The sequence below is a fragment of the Charadrius vociferus genome, unplaced genomic scaffold (assembly GCF_000708025.1).
Source record: "Charadrius vociferus isolate BGI_N301 unplaced genomic scaffold, ASM70802v2 scaffold282, whole genome shotgun sequence".
NCBI lineage: Eukaryota > Metazoa > Chordata > Aves > Charadriiformes > Charadriidae > Charadrius > Charadrius vociferus.
This window is the reverse complement of record NW_009647731.1, coordinates 7,658,378-7,679,043: the sequence shown is the minus strand read 5'-3', so window position 1 is coordinate 7,679,043 and position 20,666 is coordinate 7,658,378. Positions and strand designations below refer to the sequence as shown.

General features: G+C 37.5%; 1 protein-coding gene across 1 annotated transcript in view; it reads right to left on the bottom strand.

The window, feature by feature from the left end:
• ATRNL1 (attractin-like 1) overlaps positions 1–20,666 on the bottom strand; it is a 580,396-nt gene that overhangs the window by 50,647 nt on the left and 509,083 nt on the right. Inside the window, exon 30 of the mRNA XM_009881641.1 lies at positions 1,175–1,289. Coding sequence (XP_009879943.1) covers positions 1,175–1,289 — 115 coding nt within the window. The remainder of the gene's footprint in view (positions 1–1,174; positions 1,290–20,666) is intronic.

Genomic DNA, 20,666 nt, shown 5'->3' with positions numbered 1-20,666 from the left:
AGGGGAAAAAATAAAATATACACACACACAAACACCCCACCCCCCCCCAAAAAAAACCCTAAACTAAAAAACCCCAAATAAATAACAGATAGTCATCAGGCCAAAAGAAGAAGTAAGACCACTCAGCTGAGCTTATTTCCAACATAAGTCAACTGAGTTTGCCCCCATCATCATTATTCAATATTTTTTAATATCTTAAATGGATTTTTGAAGGTTAAAAGGATATCTTTCTGGCTCTTACTAATAAAAGTGAGCCTTAAAGCATATTTTCTCATTTATAGGAGCATTTTGGGCACATAACATGCAGTTTACTATTCATTACAAAAGTGTTCCTTTTGACAACAACTCCAATGAATTCTGAAACAGTAAACTGGTCACTTGTGCAGTGCCACATTCCTGTCTAAACTTTGTTGTCATGACCATTTTGTATCAATATCACTGGAGGCAGTTATTTAAAGGATTTTAAAAGTGTACTTGGGTATCTTCTGTTTAGGAAGTATTGTATAAGAAGGGTTGCAATGGTTTTGTACAATGATCTACGCCAGACCAGATAAAGTAGATTACCACAATAAATGCCTCCACATAATGCAAATGCTGCTTTAAAATGAACTGGGATCATTTCCAAAGTGAACACCTTCCTAAGGAAGCGGACACATTCACTCACACAACCCCAGGTTTCATCCGATGGGCATTCTGGGAAAGGCTAATATTTTAATGGAACCACAGCACTGGGATTCCTGGTGCAAAGGAACTTAACTACAAGTCAGTAGACTAAAAATCAACTTGAACTGAGGATACTCCCTGGTATTTCTGATAAAGCCTCATTTATAGCAACTTGAACTGAAACCTTCTAAGTGGCTGCCTCTGAAATTTTTTTGCCCTACGAGACAAGGTTGAAGAATATCGTTATGCACACATACTGTTGCAGGAAGCGCTAATGTGATATGGCATGTACACCAGCCTACTTTCATCACTGGGCTTTTTATTTGGGATACCACGTCAAATTCCAAACAAAACTTCCTCATTAAACATTGGCCCTAAAGTTAACATCCACTTGACTGAGTAGCCCCCTGTATTCATCTGCTGTGTCATTATTTTGGATGTGTGGGTGTGTTTGTCCAAGTAGACTGTGTTGCACAAGGACGGACATGACACTCACCAACACGAGCCTTACCTGACTGACCAGGGGGTGGAACTCCTGATGATCCTCTGGGCAGGCATAAAAATACTGTGAGGACTGCGGCTCTATTTCCAGAACATGGCTCGATAGCAATTGGTTTAGGAACACCCTGAAAAACGAAGATACCTATGTCACATCTGAGATTTCCACTATATTTTTGCTTGTACATCTTCAATTTATTTTAACGTTCACTGTAACAATAGGAAGAGAGTTTTCCCAATTAGTTCTTTGCATTTTAACAGATTGTCCTACCCATGGTAATTGACCTAAAAATGGGCTTTAACAGCCCATGCTGCAAATCTAACCAAACAGAAAAAATGAAATGATCATAAAGACAACAAAATCAACTTCTTAAAGCTTAGAAAACACCAAAACCTTTTGGTATACACACTGATATCTGACAGTACCAGAATTTCCCCTATTGTAATAAGGAGTACCCCTGCAAAAGAATTGTGCTTCAACAGCAGCCATTACCTACCCTCCTAATGCCAAAACCATAAAACGAGAGCAAATTCATAAAGATAGCCAATCCCTCTTGAGTTTCCCAGACCAGTAAGTCTGCCTTCTCTGTATCTGCCCTGGCCAGCAAATGATTTCTTTGAGGCAGGACATTCCTGACTTTTTTTTTTTTTTTTTGCATATACAGAAAACAGGTGCAGTATTACTATATTTAAATAAACGTAGAAACTCTCTGAAAATGTTGCCTGTGTTATTATGATCTTACTTCGTCTTATATAAAGCTATGATAAGAGTGTTTTTGCTGGCGGGAGGTATGTGCTGTTACCAAGCATCTCTCCCTTATTAGCTACATATACCTTTTAATTTGCAGTTAGCATTCGACTAAATAGTTGCTGCCATATTGTTCTCAAGTTACCAAGACTGAGGACACTAGGAGCTGGAAAAAAAGCAAAGCAGCCTACAAAGCCAGAGAATAATAAGTTCCTAATACGACAATTTACAATGTTTCCATATTTACATGTTTGCATGTTTTGTGCTTACTAAGAGATAGGCATTTCACTTTGGAGAGCTTGAATGTTTTGTCAAGCACTAAAGATATCTAAAAACAGTAGGTCAAAATCAGCATAAGCATTTGTTTCCTTTTTTTGTTTGTAAATTTTTAGAATGTCTATCATGTTCCAAGGCAAAATATGAGTTTGATGTTTTGATTCAAAATTCAAAACCATAAAACTTTCCATTTACATGCAAAATGCAATGTATATATAAATGTCAACTGATTCAAGTATACTAAGAAAAACGATAGTTTAGCCAAGTTAAATACACTGCAAAGTACTAGATATAAAGAAAACAAAGGCGCTTCCACCATGTATAGCAATTATCATTTTCTATTTTCTACCTCCAAGTAACCAACATTTATTACTGCTCAGTGAAGATAAGGAAACAGAGAATGCAACAATAAATTGAACAATAGATAAATATATTTTTTTTTTTTTTTACTTCATGGTCATATTTGAAAGGCATTTCTCTAGATTCAGTCGAGGCGATAGCATTAAAATAACTCAGGCAAGGAATGTCATCTAATTTAAAATTGCCGTGACATCATGAATGACAACTTACATTCACTAAAACCTTACCAAACAATGCAACAGAAAAGTAAAACCCCAAGAGTTTCAGCTAAAAAAAAAAATTAAAAAAACAACGTAAGAAATATTTTCTAAACTGAGTGCACTGGATTTATAGCATTTAATAATATTTTTTTTTTCTGTAACATATTGGTTCAATGCAGGCCAAAGGAACAGATGAAGAGAACAGATTCTGAACCTGTTTAAACTGGTGCATATTTCTTGACTTCCATGTTGCTATTATCGGCAAAACACTTAGACAGACATTGCTGGATGGTATGATTCTATACTAAAAGCAATGCAGAAAAGGGGCGAAACAGAATAAGAATCTTAGTAATATTAGCAGCGTTGATTGCACCTGCACAGAAGTAGTACCAGTGGATCACAGGAAAAGAAAGGTGTGGGAAAATTTTCTTATTGTTTCTTTGACTTATGCATGTTGAAGGGCAACGTAAAAAAACATACAAAAATAATGGTAATTCCTCTGATCATAGCATTTAATATAGAAAAGTTTCTTGATGGGATCATTCAGATTAGCATCTAGTCCGTGCCCCGGGCAGTTTAAATCTAATCAGACAAGTGTAGGCACAGCATAATATAATATAATATAACATACCATGACTGACAGCAGCCTGGTGTAGACCCCTCTGCTTACTTCTCCCACTTACACACTGTCATTCAGTCCTACCTGTTGCGCTTGCAACTGTCAAAATCTAAGGCTTCCCAACTCTCACACACTCATATCACACTTCCCGTTGGACCTAAATACCCGACCCTTCATTCCAGCACTTCTACCTACACCTCTCTCGCCCAACCATCCAGACAAGGATGCTCGGTAAATTCATCTCACTTCGCCCATGTGCTTCCTACCTCACCCCACATTGGTCCTGCTCCTACATCTCCGGTGCAAAATAGACTTGCCGGCTCTCGGCAAGTTCCTGCAGCAGGAGCTGTGAATGGAGCAGACCAGGTGCTCCTCACGACCACGGACAGAGTGCCATAAATCGGGGAGGCGGTTAGTCAGTGACTCCCGTGCACTCGCTAATACAATGAACAGGTTTTACAAATAAATAACTTTGCATGGGGCACAATGGGCTGTCATCCACTATATACTAGAACAACAGCGCCTGAATCCTGATACACCATTTATGATTAAAGTAGTTGGTATTTCTAATGCAAGCACCAGAGCATTTAAGTCATCTTTCCTGATTTGTCACAAGGGCAAATCAAATAATGTGATTCCTTTCTAGTTGAAAAGGCTGGCAAAATGAAATCTTCATTTTAAAAAGTAATTCAGAACACAGTTTATGCAGACACACAACTGAAAGGAACAAATTTACCATTATGCCTTTTAATTTGGGGAATAATTACTTTATTAGAAATCAAAATGATGATATTTTCTACTGCTGTGTAATATAAAACCTTTCATTAACAGGGCCCATCCTTTTCTGCTTGAAGTTTATACTAATGCTTTTCAAAACACAATTGGAGGAAATTATTTCTGATAAATATTTTTCAGAGGACTTAATCCAAAAATCAGATACAGCAAGAATTTCTGTTTGTGCTTACTATTTTTTCGTTATAGAACATTATGACTGAAAAAGCAGATGTCTTATCTTACCTCACATCATTCAGATTCACTACAAAAAAACATGGAGGCATAGAGCAAATGATAATAATTTAGATACCCTAAGGTTTGTCAGTTGTTTAAAGATAAATACATAACCATGAATCAAAGTTATTTCACAGTGACATAACATGTTCTCTGAAATGTGCCATTTATCATGCATTTTCCACGGGTTTTTTGGAAGAGATAAGGCACATGTTTGTTTGCCCAAAGCACTTAGCTACCATGATTTACTTGCTAGAATTATCTTTTTTTTTTTTTTTTTTCCCGTGTACAGAAGGTGACTTATGTTTTTGCCAAAAAGCACAAATGACAATCACAGAGCTAATAAAACTTTATCGGTGGAAGACAGAATAATCAAACACTTCTTTATTAAACAACCTTTTGCTCTTATATTCCTTTTCTTGCACACACTATGACAGAGAGAAAGAGGTATGTCAGTTGGGAAGCTGAAAAGGAAAGGGGAAGAAAACCAGGAAGAAATAAAAGGGTGAAAGAACATATATTATTATTGATAGCGACAAAAGAAGAGTATGTCAGTGGATGTAGAAAAAGGAAACAAGTGGAGAGGGAAAGGAATGAAACAGAGAATAAAAGAAAAAAAAAAAGAGATAAGGTTTTATCCACCATTTAAATGTGTGGTCATACATTTATTCACAGAAAATAAGTGTCATAAGTCATCTTCCCAGGGTCCTAGATTTTTATCAGAGAAAAGGTTCTCCTTTCTCCAGATTTCTTTCTGAAAATCCTATAAAGACCTAGCCAAAGTCTAGCTGCCTGGGTGAGTTTGTGAAGGATTACTGTGCTTTGGAAAGATTCTTTGCTCACCCTTGATCTGTTTCTATACGAAATACATTCTGGCTGGATTTTTTTTTTCCCCTATGCAAAGGACAGGTGACAATACTACCATTACTGGCACAAAAACATATGTCAGTGTATGCCATATACATACCTGTATTCAAAATATTTCTAAGGTACTTAGCACATCTGTTTTATAACGACAAGACAGTAACAAAACAGGTTTATTCTTGTATTTAAGTACTGAAAACCCCAGAGAATCTTGTGTAGTGTTATTTGGCTATTTAGGAATAACACAAATGAGCAGCTTTAAGAGTCCAGACCGAGAAGAAGCTGGGAAGTGTATTCTGTCACTCGTGGTGGGCTGGAGGGGCAACAGAAGGCAGCGGCATGCAGAGGTGAGAAGCGCTGGAGAACACAACGATGACTAAGGGGATGTTCACGGATCTGCTATAAGGGTTCAGAATCTCTTTGGGGAAACACAACGAAACTTTAGCATCGATTCATACCTATCAGTGAAAATATTTAATACTCTGAATACCAGAAGATGAAAAGTGTAAAGGGTTTTGGCTCTATCTGTATTCCAAGTAGTGGCGTCTCACAAAAGTGCTATAAAACTTTGGATTTTCAGTACTAAGTAATATCTATATATATTTTCTGTTCAGCATTCTAAGTTAGGCGCATCCAATTTTTAAAAGTGCATTATTATACCATAAGACAAATAGATCACATAAGACTAAATGGCTCCAAACTCATGCCAAAAAAGCAATTAGAAAATTGAATCAAGGAATTAAGGATTAATGTGAGCATGTTACACCTGTCAGCAGTAATAAGTATTTTGACAAGAACAGAATAAAGTTTGACAGTGTGCACAAATACAGATCTGATATATAAATCAAGTATTAAAATGCAAACAACTATGCATTAATCACTGTAATGTTTCCTAACTAAAATGGTCTTAGTACTACTTACAAGAATTCATTATAAATAAAACTTCATCTCTTCTTAAAAAAACCCAGCTTGACGTATACTTTTTGTTTTAGTAATAAATGATGCTGATTTAAACTTAGTTTTTAATCATATTATTAAAACAGAATTAATCTAGTGAATTCCACATAAACTAAGCTTGATGGCTTGGCAAATAAACAATCAAATATGTTGCTATGACAGGATTAGTACCAGACTCAGAATGTAAATAGCCACTTTTCTGGAGTTCAACGTACAAGACTTCAGAGGGGAAAAAAGAAAACAAGAAACAAGATTGTGTCCTCTGAAGAGGTAAAGAATGTAGAAAAGAAGGAAAGGTAAAATTTAGACTGCTGTATTGCAAATATTCACATCTTCATTTCTCTTAGCTTCAGGTTCCTTTCCTGAATTCTTTGGCTCTTTTCTGGGTTTCTTGATTTATTTGTGATAAGCAAGTCTCAGGTTCAGAAAACCACTCCTAAGTTGAATTTTAATCACATTTAGACACCTACATGCAAACTCAAAAGCCTCAAAACCCTGTTAAACTTAGTTTCAGTATTAAAAACCTCCCAACAGCGGAAGCTCTCCTCTACCTGCCCAGGCACGTTCTAGTCTGTCTTACACCCACTCAGGATTCGCTGGTATACCTGCAGCTGCCCTGGATGTAGAGCTTGATCTAGGTAGCTGTTCTCAAAACATGGTGTCAAATGAGGCTTTACAATATAGTTGTAGCCACTTTCTTTTAAAACACTGTTGAAGGCAGTGGTAGTTCTGTTCTTCATGGAAGAAGAATCAATCCTGGTTTTCCTATTCTGCTTATACCACATACTCGTTTGAGGTGAGATACTCTGGCCTATAATTAAAGATGCGGAGTAAAATGCTGTGATTGCTCTGACCATTTTCAGTGCAGTAAAGGCAGACTTTTCAGCAGCATAAAAGAAGAAAAGAAAATTCTTCCTCTCAAATTCACAGAATTCCATTGATATAATTTGTCGGTGGCTTTTTTGGCCATTTTGCTGGAGAAACTCCAAAGGTCCCTAGCACAGCTATCCTGCCAAGAGAAGGAGATGGGAGACTCCCATCTGGAGCCAACCTCCATCCTATCCTCACCTGACTTTCTCCACAGTCATTTGCCAAGAGAATCAAGACCAACAGTAATGTCAGAGGAATGAATAAATGCTGTCTGCTCCTCCCAGCAGAAGCCCCCCGCTTTCACAGCACCTGCTGCTGCCCTAAGGAGAACCTGGCACTTCTTCCAGAGTGCTGAAACTAAGGCAATGCCTCAGACAGAAACAAAGACTGTAATCAGAACTGCTGTTTCCTTAGATTATCAGTGTTATACTGCATTGCTATTCTAAATACTGGGTACATATTAACTAACACTCATTAACATACTTTTGAGAATGAGCTTCCAGCCCACCCAAAAGTTTTGACAATTTTCTCCACAGATTTATGCAATGAGTAATGAGCCTTAATGGCAGTGCAACAGGGGGAAAAAAAAAAAAAAAAAAAAAGCTTTCGCCAAACATCGTTTGTGTGCCAGGAGATATATACTTTAGGAAATACCACAACAAAATAAATAAGCAAGGCTGGAGTTCTGAACATTGCTTTGTGGCTGGCACAGGAAACACCAATTCTTCATAAGACCCTAGGGTTTTACTGAGATTATAAGCATCCACTAATGATTTTCACTTAATCCATCCTGTAAAGTTCCACTCTTGCAATTAGTGAGTGGAAAGCTTTACCTCATCTTAACCTACAAGAATGGCCCAGAGCCCGAGTGTCCTCAATGCTTTGGACTTCTACACTGCAACTTCTTTTGCCTGAGGATCTCTGAGTGATTTCTAACTTTGGCTTATGAGGTCTCACTAACCCATGAGAGGTACATAACCACGTTACCTACAGCAATAAAAGCTGGAGAACGTTTTGCAGTATCTTACAATTCTTTCACCTCTACTGAAAGAGACTTGAGGCAACTGCCTTGCTTCTGAGAACAAGTCATCCAGCCAACACTGATTTACTGGAAGGATTCTACCATCTCTAGTCAACCTTCAGAATGAACCAATTTTCCCTGAAAACTTCTATAGTATCTAATGGAGCCAAGACCAACAGGCTTATTGATAATAAATGCAACTTGACTAAAATTATACTAACATTCTTGTTAGAGACTTTTTTTTTTTTTTAAAGTGAATTATCTTTCCTCAGTAATTTTGCCCCATCATTTTAGCAGAACATAAATCTCTGTTAATTTCCTTATTTCAAAGTAGCCATGGAAATCATAGAATATATTCATACATTATTTTCCATAAGAAAAACAGTGGGAATTAACAATAAAAAGAACACATTATGATTACCAAGCTGTGATTATGACCCCCATGAGCAAAACGCATTGTTATCCTTCAATTTATTTTCTTACCTCTCTATCTCAACTCTATCAATATGCAGTGATAGGCTGCAGTCTTTTCTGAGTAGAGAACATCGCTGTTAGTTATCAAAGGTTATGTACTGATGTTAATTTTATGTACTAATCTTTTAGTCTTTATGCTCAGAAAAGCCGTATTTTTATTATAAGAACTATATTTATTGGCAACACAGGTTTATATTTACCTGTAACAAAGTTTCTCTCAGTTAATCTAGTAAGCGACTACATTTCAAACCTAGTACTATGCAATGTAGCATTCCATTAGCAAGAGAGTTATGAACTCACATTCTGATTAAAACTCATTTATTAAAACAAAGCCATGAGAAACACCTGCAGATACATTTATTTTCAGGGGGGTTTCCAGAAAGAAGTCCAAGTCAGGTTTCCTATTGAGAGCTCATCCTACTGCCTAGAGGTTGCTTTTTCTGAACTGTGACGCTAGTGTGAACCATCCCGCAGTTTTCTTGACTTTCACAAGTGGCTGAACAGAACACAAGACATTGAAGTTAAATCAAAACATCAGGTAGCTGCAAGGCATGTTGCATTTCATTGCTTTTTCTACAGGTCCACGTATGCAGTTTCCTACCTCTTCATACTGTTAAATAAATTTGGGTTTACTCTACTGCAACCTGCTGTAGGTGACCCTGCTCTGGCAGGGGGGTTGGACTAGATGATCTCCAGAGGTCCTTTCCAACCCTAACCATTCTGTGATTCTGTGATACTGTCCCATCTTGCCCACTAATAAGAGTAATTTCAGGTTAATCTGGAAAATACTGAACATAACTTAGAGTGGATGGTGTGTGTAGTAGTCGTACTGGATTACTGCCAGAGGTATCCCCAAAGAGCCTCCAGAACATTCCCCTATTAAGCTGCATGAGTCTGATTAAAGGCTAGCAATGCTAGCATCCAGTTTGTGAAAAGAAATTTATCTTGGCAGCAGCTAGCTGGATCCTGTTGGGAAAAGCACCTGAGACCCTATGTCTGTGGCATATACCAAGCATCATGTATCCCCAGAGATACTTTCCTGTAAATTCTTCCTACTGCCATTTCAAAGTCAGTAAGGCAAAAGCGGTGTTGTGCAGTGAAGTGATACTAATGGGCATTTGTTTCCCAGCTGGGTATATCTGTTGGATCTCCAAGGATTAGAAACAAGCAGTGAAGAATTCTGTTATTCCTTCAATATTCAACCTTAAAGGCTCTTGTCTATGAAAACTCACATTTCACTGGTGACAAATTACTGGCAGTCCATCACCATTTGAATGTGGGCTGATCACTTAAGATCAGATCGTCATTCCCGTATGTCACAGTGGGTTAACCTTCCCCCAAACTGCCTGGCAGAAGAGGAAATCGTCTCTCCAGAGCCACTACTAACTTTGATGATGAAGTACTAGGTGTGGTTTAAATTCTGCCTAACTTGCAGGCTAACAAGGGTGGCTATGGTGGCAGGCAGGGGAATGCTGAGCTAAGGATGAGCACAGTACTGGTTACTTTCATCGGGAGAAAGCAAAACGAGTCAGCTACAGATTTCTGAAACGTCCATGCAGTGGATAAACTTGGGCTGTCCTTTGCTTGGGGTGGATCGTAACATTTCAATCTGTCATAGTGACAATGAATCTTGGACAGAAGTCAAAAGTTCTGACTAGCAGGTGCCTTTTGTGGCCACAAAGATGTCATTCCTATTGCGGTGCAGCATCCTAAAGTCATTAAAGATAAGGTTTGGTTATTATTTAGGAGATCTATGGCAGACTTGAGGGTTAGGAGAGGCAAGTGTCCTGAAATTTTTATGCTGTATTTTGCATTTCTTGCAAAACTGGAAAAAAAAAAAAAAGTACACCATATGTCATCCAAAGTACACTTTTGGTGAACTTTTCTTCAGCAATGCCTTTTAAAGTTTTTTTGTAACCTCCTGGCCACATGCAGTATGCCCAAGGAATGATAAATTAACACATTTATACCTGGAATCGTAATAATAAAAGAGAACTAAATCAAGACACATTGTGAAAACTAACTGTCAGCACAAGGGATTAAAGTGCAAACTTGGCAATGTTCTTAATGCAGGAAAAAATGCTAATGGCACCAGAATAACAAATTACTTTCTATCATGACATCTTACACAGATCACAGCCGACTGAACCCAGGGAGGACACAAACCGACCGTCTGAAAGCATGACATAGCTTTTATTTCGATTGTCCTTGCCATGGTCCAAGGGCAGCTATAAAACACATACACCATAGCCAAAAACACTCTGAAACAAATTATCCCTATTTAAAATTTGCAAATCTACAGAAGTTTTAATCCTAGTGACTGTGTGTGGGTACTGTGGGTCAGATCGTAGCTGCTCCAGCAGCAGGAGCAAACAAGAAAAGACATCTCTGTCCCAAGGGAAAGGCACGTGATGGCAGCAAAAGGGACCCAAGTTTTGCTGTATTAGAGAGTAGTAGCAGCAGAATGTGTTAAACTGACTAGCAGTTTTGGCAGTAGTTGCTGCCAAGGAGGTGGAAAGGGAGAGGACAGCCTGGCAGGCTTGTGAAACCACAAACCAGACCTTTTTAAAGGTGTTGCAAGATGCGTCTCTCGCTTTCCCCTCCTGTGGACCTCCGTCACCTATTCTGCCCATTCACCAGTTTGAAAGCATAATTGGGTACATTTTTTTCACTTGAATCTTATGAATTAATTCAAATCTCAAGTATCTATGAGATAATCCTCAGCTGCATAAATCAGCGCAACACCCGAGTAACAGCAGAACTATGCTGATTTATACCAGCTGCAAATCTGACACTGTATTATTAATTTCTTAATGTTCTCCTTGAAAAATCCTGCAAATAAACTCAAACTCAAGCATTATCACTTAATGTTGCTTTCCAAGATGCTCCCCATCAAGACTGTTAGAACTTACAGTGGTGACAAACATATTAAGAACTTCACTGAAAATGCACAAAATACGAAATTTACAGGATCTAATCTGACAAATAATTAGACACATGAGAACTAGTGCTTGGAGAAACTGTTGCATTAAAGCAAACAGGATTACTCGCATGAATGAAATTATTCATGCATATTACTCATGTTAGCTTTACATAACTGACAGAATATATTATTTTTTTTAATAGAAGCATTTTTAAAATTGTAACAAAATAATTAAATATTAAAATATTACAAAATCTGCATAGTTTTTACTAAACCAGCAAATATTAACTGTATGAAGTATTTGCTGAATCTCACTTACTTAGTCCACTTACATGGAAAGTAAGTGCTATTTTTTTTTAGAAAGTACCATATTCCAAGGCTGCTGAGCCCTTTGAGTGCTGCTAACTGAAAATGAGTAATATGGAAACACAGTCCAGCTCTGTTTGCACTTCTGTTCCCCATGCGTTTCCTAGGGCACAGCAGGAACTTCTAATTATTTCATATTTACATTTTTTATTATTTTCTCCGATAAGGTGGTACACAGTCACCACCAAAAAAAATTTTATAGTCTTCATCCTTATTGCATGAAAGTACAGAAAAACTTGGTGTTTTGCTTCAGGAACGTACTTTTTTTTTTTTTTTTTTACATTGTAAAATTTAGCAGCAGCAATGACACTTGAAACATCTTTTCTTCAAAAGACAAACCATTTTCAGAGCAGATTGACCGTCTTTTAAGAAGTTTCCTTGAAAATTCAGATTTGTGAACTTTTCATTGGAGTTTGCTTAAAATCCTTGCATTCCGTGAAGCTTTGTACTCCACCTCATATATTTTTCGTATCTAACCAAATGATTTCTTGCCCTAATTTTATGCATAGAGTTTAATCCACTGCCAAGAGTAAAACAGAGGAATGTTTGTCCTGTACTTCAGTCAACAGAATGGTGTAACACATTGACTTTTGTACTATATGTAAAGTTTAATTTATTTTAGCAGTGACTACTATTAGGCTAATGAGGCAAATCTTGCTTTTCACTGTTGTTTTCTGATTCCTCTTCCCTTTTCTCACCCCTTCCCAACACCTTTTCCAGTCTTATGGTGCTCTTTCCATGGAAATAAATGCCCCATATCAAATGCCACTGAGTAACACAATAAGCAGAAGGAGCAGGATCTTATTTACTTAAGCAAGGGTTGAGATCTGAGATCAGTCATCAAGCAGATGTTATTTCTGAAGCTGAAAGTATTCATGATGATTGTTACTATAGAAACCAAGCTTTGTAAAATATTCCAAACAAACACTTCTTTATTAGCCTGTGCCGTAACTACAGCACTCCGCATTATGCTGCATCCCACGGTAAGTTATCAACCGCGCATATTTTCTTTCTGGTTATTTGCTTTCAATAGTAGCTACAAGACAGGGTTTCTATAGGTCTTAAAAGATACTGTATCACAATACCAGCCATCCATAAAATGACACACACTGTACTCATTCAGCACTAAACTCCCGTCTGTTTCATTTCCCCCCTCCTGTGGGCAGCCACTCAAATCAGTGTTTCCCTGTTCAGCAACAGTGAAAAACAGGAACCCACTGCTAATTCCTGTGGTTAGATCAGCAGCACAAAACCAGCAGTGGTTACTAAATGCCAGCCCCAGCCTCTTTAGCAATTAAACCATTCTTCACTCTTAGTAGACTTTGTGAAGCATATGCATCACTCAGAAAGCATCTTTCATGGCCTGTCATATCCTAACCAGAACTTTCAGACTTGCTGCTTTATTTGTTAATCGTACTAGAAGAAGAGTGAAGAAAATTTGAATCCCGGCTGCGGTGAGGTCAATGGGACTCCAGCAGCGCAGGATCCCAGACCTGAGCGCATCCCCGGGGAACGGGGCTGGAGCAGGTCACAGCCACCACTGCCAGGATGGTTGAGAAACACAACATCCTGTGCCAGTGGGGAGGGACAGGTAAAGTCCCCTTAGCCCAACCCACACCTGGTATTTTAACCACCTCTCTCTCCCGCTACAGTTAAACTACCCATAGACAGGTAACAGGGTAAACTTTGACTTGAAGTTAAGCAGGTGAGAGCTGGCTTGTTATGTCATGTGGAAAGCAAAACTGTAGTTAAGGCTATGCAAGTAAATTAGAAGGAATTTTACTGCAGAATGAATGTGTTGTGTATATATGGAAACATTTCTTCTCTGGGGCCTTTCTGTTTCCTTTTGCAGAGAAATCCTTAAGAAGGATAAAACACTACTAATATTTCAAAATATAAAGATCTTCAAGACAGGTATGGTACCAACCTTTGACTATTATAATTAGAATTCCAAAGCTGTTTTCATTCTCAACCTATTGTCATGTGCTCGTAACTCCTTTAACTTTCTATACTGTGTTTCTGTTCAAACAGGAAAATTTTGCTCAAGTCTTTCAGAAATTTCTCAGCTGTCTTTGAGATATGGGACAATTAACATTTTTTTCCTAATACCAGTTCTATCCAAGGCTTACAATTTAATTTAAAACTTGGCATTGACTCAGGTAACATTGAGGATTCCTGCCTTTCATTATTGTAAAACAAATCCGTTCTAAAATATAGTGATACAATCAGAGCACGATTAGATTTCCATAAGAATATACAGAAGTATGGAACTACACATGCCGCTACTATCTATTTTAACACACAATACTGTGATAGCAAGAAAAGTACTAAGGAAAAGAACATGACTAAGGAGCCAGTTAAAAAGTTTTAGCTGTGGTTATTTGTGCTGTCTGCAACATGCTGAAGATAATAATAAAATAAATAAATAAAAAAAATCTATAAAACATTTTAAGGGTGAGAAATGTGAGGCGAAGGATATTCTGGAAACAGATCACAGACAAAGCAAGAGGCATGCTTTATGAAGACAGAGTTACAATTTAGAAGTGATTGTGTGGGCCTGAATACAAAGAATGCAATTAAGGCATGGCACGTGTCCTGATGCACCAACGTCCAGAGAGGAAAGTGCTGTAGTTAAATGCTGTAGTCACAGGAAGGTTAAGGGTTCAGAGAACATACAAGCTGTCTTTTAACTGGCAGTTACCTATGCACTACGCTCAGAACATCTTAACAGATTTCGTATGTCTGTGAAGTCGTTCGTGTTTTCTCCACAGAGGAGAAGTTATAGAGAGTTGTAGATAACTATAGATGGCTGAACCTAAGGTGGCCAAGGCACGCCGGGTCCTCTGAGTTGGAGCCCTCAAGGGATTATAACAGCTCGCAACAAATCTGACTGCCTCCCACTTCCCAGCTTAACTGAGCAGGTTGCCATTTACAGCTTCATTGACTTGGGGCAACCTTCAGTACCTGCCTCGAGCAAGCCAAACCCGGTCCCCTTTACGTGCAGCAACTTTGCTATTCTAAGGGTTTTCTTTGTTTGTTTGGTTTCTATCTTTTCTTAGCTTTTTCTTGCTGCATTCCACATCGAGAGGAGACACAATGTAAAAAAAATAAAATGTGTATGCACACGTGCTGATATATTACACACACAAGTATGTGTCATTATTTCTAATTGTGCTATCAGAAATCTCTGGAATGTTATGTTGAAGCAAAAAAGTAAGTGTAATAAAAACTATGTCCCTTGAAAGAGAAATCGTCTTGAAAACCTCCTCAGTCCCAGACAGAGCAGTTTCTCATAATTCCCCAAATGTCTATTGAAATGAGTTGCACTAAGAGGTTCTAGAGCCATCAATATCATTAAGGATTTCATAGATGTCTTTTAGCTCTCTTTGATCATAAATTGCCAGAATGGTTTCTGCTCTCTCCAGTTCCCTTGTCCCCAGTTCTTCGGCTGTGACATTTCTGGATGACTTCCAGTTCTGATTGTTGTAAAGTCCTTGTTTTTGCAGAATCACCTAGTGTTGAAATTTGCAATTCCAAACACTATCTTTTTTGGTCTGTTTATCAGCTAACACTCTTTGCTCAAGCAATCTTTGTCCTTCACATTCCAATTGGTTTTTGTCCTTATTCAAACTTCTATGAATTTACCATAAGTAATATAACTTAAAATATAGATGAATATTTTTCTTCATTTAAGAAGAACTTTATCTTTGTGTAACCTTCAGTTATGGGAAATATCTAAACAGATACATAATGAAAAACTTAATTTGGCGGATTAACATTTAATCCATTTGATCTTTATATTATTGAGTTTTATTTTTACATTTTCTTTATATATTTAAAACAATTTTTCACGTCCACATTAAGGGCCTCTTTGTATAGTTGTAATTTTCCTCCAGTTTGCCTGGTTTTGGTCATTAGAATTTCCTAATTTTCAGTGAACTGCTGAGCAAGCTGAAGATGTTAATTGGGTATATCACTTTATTTTTTCTTGTAAGAGCTTCTTATTAACGGCTGCTCATGTAGATGATATAGATGTTAATCAATTCGCATCTGTCCTTCTAAAAGATTCAGTTCGGTCCCTAATTAACCATCTGTAAACAAAGCATTGTTCGGGAACAGGGTTCAGCCATTTATTGTGAGCTGGCAAAGGCTGGTAAGGGCTGTATGATACCATTCTGCCCTGCTGTAGATATTTGACTTTTCTCAACGTACAGAAAGTACTTGGAAAAAGACAAGTGATTCACAATCTAGATTGTGGATCACTGGATTCTCTCTAATTGAGTCATTTTTATCATGAGAAAACATCAAAAATTGCAGTTGTCTGTTGCTCCCATGAAGCGTCTGGTGCTTTAGCAGTTACTAAGAGTCTTGTATTCCATAGCGATAAGAAGTGAGGATAACGAAGATCGTACATTCCTTCAATGAAAGTAATAGACAGATAGTCTTTAAAAATAAAATTAATTCCTCAGATAAAATGATATTTTTTTCCCCCAAAAGCAAGGCACATTATTGTGAGCATTTGCAAAGATCCTGATCTTCCAGAACACCAACTGTCACCCACTAGGAAGTTCCTTCATATTTTTGAGTTTTTCATCAAGAAGTTTATCAGTTATTCTCCTTTAATATTGTTTTCAAAGCTGCCGCCTACCTAATTCTATGCTGTAGCACTTTCTACACTCTGAAGTGACTACAGGAGTTTCTGAACAGCTTCAAGCAGGATAATTAACCTCCCTAATAAATCTTGTCTCTCACCGTCTCCTGGGGAGCATTCTCATTTGAGCACACCAATGTAACGAGGATGTCTTTTTTATTATAACGTGCATGGCATTATATACTTAAGGCACTATGTATTTTTATATGTCTCATTCACAGTATGCTGTTATGGACCACATATGCTCACAAAGCCTTGATGCACAGCCTCTAGCTCTTTTCTTATGGGCTGCTCACAGCCATGACAAAGAGACAGACACTAAGTTATTGTCCATACTTAAGAGCAATTTCTCGCACAAAAGGAAACCACCTTCTCTGTTCTTACGAGCAGATAACTTACTGATGTGTGTCAGTAGGCGTTATTCATTTTTACCGCACAGAAGCAGATCAAGGGTGCCACTCAATCATACTCACAGGTACTTCCAGTTCTGCCACCGTATCTATTTCTCATCCTTCTCTATTCTGTTCAGTATCTTATTATAACTATTGAAAATTACAGGTATTAATTACATTCCTGTTAATCCACAGCAAAGAAGATTTTGTGTGATGACCACAACTACTGGACCAGTGGAAGTGACTGCTTTTACATAGCATGTCATGTAAGCAGAAAAGGTGACAGAATCCACATAACTTGGACCTTAGACGTGACATTCACATTTTGTTTCAGTGCTAATATCTCAGTGATAATATTTTATGCTTTCCACCAATATTTCAGCAAGGGATAATTGTGACTCTGACATTTGAAGCACTTTATTTTGTCTTAAATTCTCCAATTGTTATAACTGTTTTCTGGACAGCACTTGTGTGAAATTAGATCCCTACTACATAGTCTTTAGGAGCTGAGCAGGATCATTAAGAGTTGAAAAGAAAATAAAGAAATAAAATGAACTTGTTAATCACCACAGGTTGGCTAAGTATGAACGGAGAAAGCAGAGTCGCATATCAGAGACCTACCCTGAGGACTTTCATCTTCCTTTTTCTGCAGTTCTACTTTTCTCTGACTCAGTAATCTCCCTCAAAACCCAGTTTTGTTACAGCGCATCTATTTCATATTGATTGCAACAGATTGTATAACGTGAGACATCTTTTCTTCACAATTTTCCAGATTCTTCTGAAAGCAAACTCATCAAATCACCTAAAAACTTGTTACCAGGGTTCTTAAATGTGGCCCCTGCCACCATCTTTCCTTTCCATTACCATGTACACGCCAATGATTACACTAATGTTCTTCTGTATCCCACACAAGCCATTATCATAACTGTTGTGTCCAATATAATCCATTGCACACTTCTGTTCCCCTGTTCCATACTTAAAAGCAAACAAAACACCAAACCACTAGTCTGACTTTAAAAATATCTAAATACATTTTGTAATAGTCGGTCCTAACTCAGAATGCCAAAGCACTTTTCTTAAGATCTGAAATTCATCTAATGCTCATGATATATGTGCTTGATACTTCATTTAGCACCAGTGAGCACTTTTGGGCCTGCTATCTCATGATCCCAGGAGCTGGAAATGAAAGGGTTGGATAACCTAAATTGGGAGATTCACAGCTTTCCATTGAGAGACACAGTGTCTGCTTCAGGACTTCAAATTTAGACTAATACAGATGAAGAATTTGGCTTTATAGTCTAAGAATAGGAGAACTAAACTCATACCACAGTCTTTAATTTCTATTTTTTTGCTGCTGTGAAACATGTGGCAGATGCATAATGTATGGCAAGGCAATCTACAGAGCTTTTATTGATGGTTGTTTAGTGTGATCTATATAACTCATATATTGCTCATTTATGAGTAATGCAGTCCTCCCAAATTCTTGCTCACACACATATAAAAGATGAAAACATTCAATGAATGCCACTTTAGGAAGGCCACATTATTCTTGAATGTCAGAGCTTATGCAAGTCACGCTGAAGAAGGCATAACGCTAACTGACATCACGCTATTACGCACTCTAAATACATTATGCATTTCAGAAAAAAGAAGTAATTTAGAGAAGAAATGTGAAATTTTTCCTCTCATCATAGTTTTTGTATAGTTTGGATCTGAAACCAGAGCCTTAGCTCTCATCAATTCAACAGCATAATGCTGAAAAACAGAAAACTAGACTGTAAAATTTTCTGAGTTTATAATTTAATCTAGCAGGGACCACTTTTACTGTCTGATTTGCATTTAATAAATAAGAGAGGGTTTTATAGCTCATATTTCTGTTTTTTTGATTGTACCAAGGTGCTACAACTTCCAGTATGCACAGGCATCTGATGCCTTCCCCATCAACATCTCTGCAATGTGTAATGATTAGGGACAGAGTTTTACAGGCGCAGTTGTTTGAATTTTGAAGAACTAAGGCTAAAAGATTACATTATTATTTCTATAGTTGGTCACTACAATTTCTGTAAAAATTCCAAATATCCCAGATTTCAAGATGCTGTATTACACTATCTCCAAAAGCCTTATATGTTCTTATTTTGATAGAATGCATTTGATGTACAGGAACATAATTATATAGTTAATAGCTATGTATCCACTGTGAAACATTCAGCAATAAATCAAAGTTTATTATTTTATTAAATAAATGTTTTCAGTATATTAAACACCAAATACAAAATTTTAAATATTGATTCATAAAGTCTCTAAACTATCTATAGACCTTTCAGTTTCTTCATAGGAAATGGTTTGTAAATCTTCGGGATATACATTTTAAATTATTCATAATCGATACTAAAATCAAAAAGTTGGCAGCTAGCTCATTCTAAAAAGTGCAGCCATGCAATTCATATTCTGCCATAGTGGTTAGGTCAGAGTAAGACAACAAAATGAACTGATGCAGCTAATTACAACCTAATCCCAGCTTCCCAAATTGAAACAAATGATTGAACTTTATCTGTCACATTGAACTTAACATCACTCAACCACTTGATGTTGCACCAGCATGATAACCTGTAAGAAAATGGACACTGATTGAGAGTAAGCCCATGGTGAAATGCTTTACAGGTTTGAGATCTGCCTATTATATTGTTTTGGGCAGCTCTTAAGAAAGACTTGAAGATATGAAAGCGCATGATGGTATTTTTTTAGATATATCGGGTTTAATATTTCCAAATGCTGAGAGTCATTTCTCTCGTTGCATGCAGATTTCCTGTCTCTACATTCAGTCTCATGATGATACCTATTGCAGTACAAATCAGACAAGTTTTCTTTCAGTTAGTTAATTTACATGTGTAAGCAGATAATCACAAGTATGTAGTGTGGCTAGTAAAACAAAAATTAGTTTTGTCTTGAGAATGAAGTAAGAGAGAAGATAGAGGCAAGGCCAAATTATTGTAGGAACACTTCTACCAAGAATATGAGAAATAAGGATAAAAGTCCTGCTTTGTTTAAAAATAAGGAATTGCGCCTGTGTCTCCCACAGCCTAGACACATGCCATACCACCATATGACTGTCAAACGTTAACTTTTGATTAAGATTTATTTAATTCCTTCCGAGTGGGATGTATCATCTGTAAGATACTAGTTTATAGCATGTTAATCGAGGCACTTTCCAAAGAGACGTGAGACTACTGCTACAGGGATGAGATCTACCATGGTTCCCCGATACCTCAGACTTTATCAGATTTTAGACATGTAATTTAAGTAACGAAATTCCTATGTTCCTGTGCTGCTTTCCCTTGGAGGGACCATCAGCTCACTGAGCCTCTCCATCTGGGTCAGAAACCGTTCTGATGACTTAAGCTGTCTCCATGTGGAGAAGAGGTCCTCATTTGGAAGTGTTTAGTTACTTCATACACCCTGCTGAAACTGGAGTCTCTGGCATCTGATCACCATCTAAACCCCACACAGAGTTTTGATTTGTTAAAAATGTATGTTACCTCATGTTAAAAATGGATATATTACATGCCTTTTGCATAACAATCTTTACGCTAAAGTACTCATCTAGGCTGTGTAAATCCTGGATCCAATTTTGCATAACCTGGAGGCACTCAAACACAACCAATTTTCTGGAAACAGTTTTCCCACAAGTGTATGTCAACAGTATGGCATAGTCCTTGCTGGGGAAGCGTAGTATTCTAGTAGCAGGACACATGGACAGACACTATAATCAAGACCAC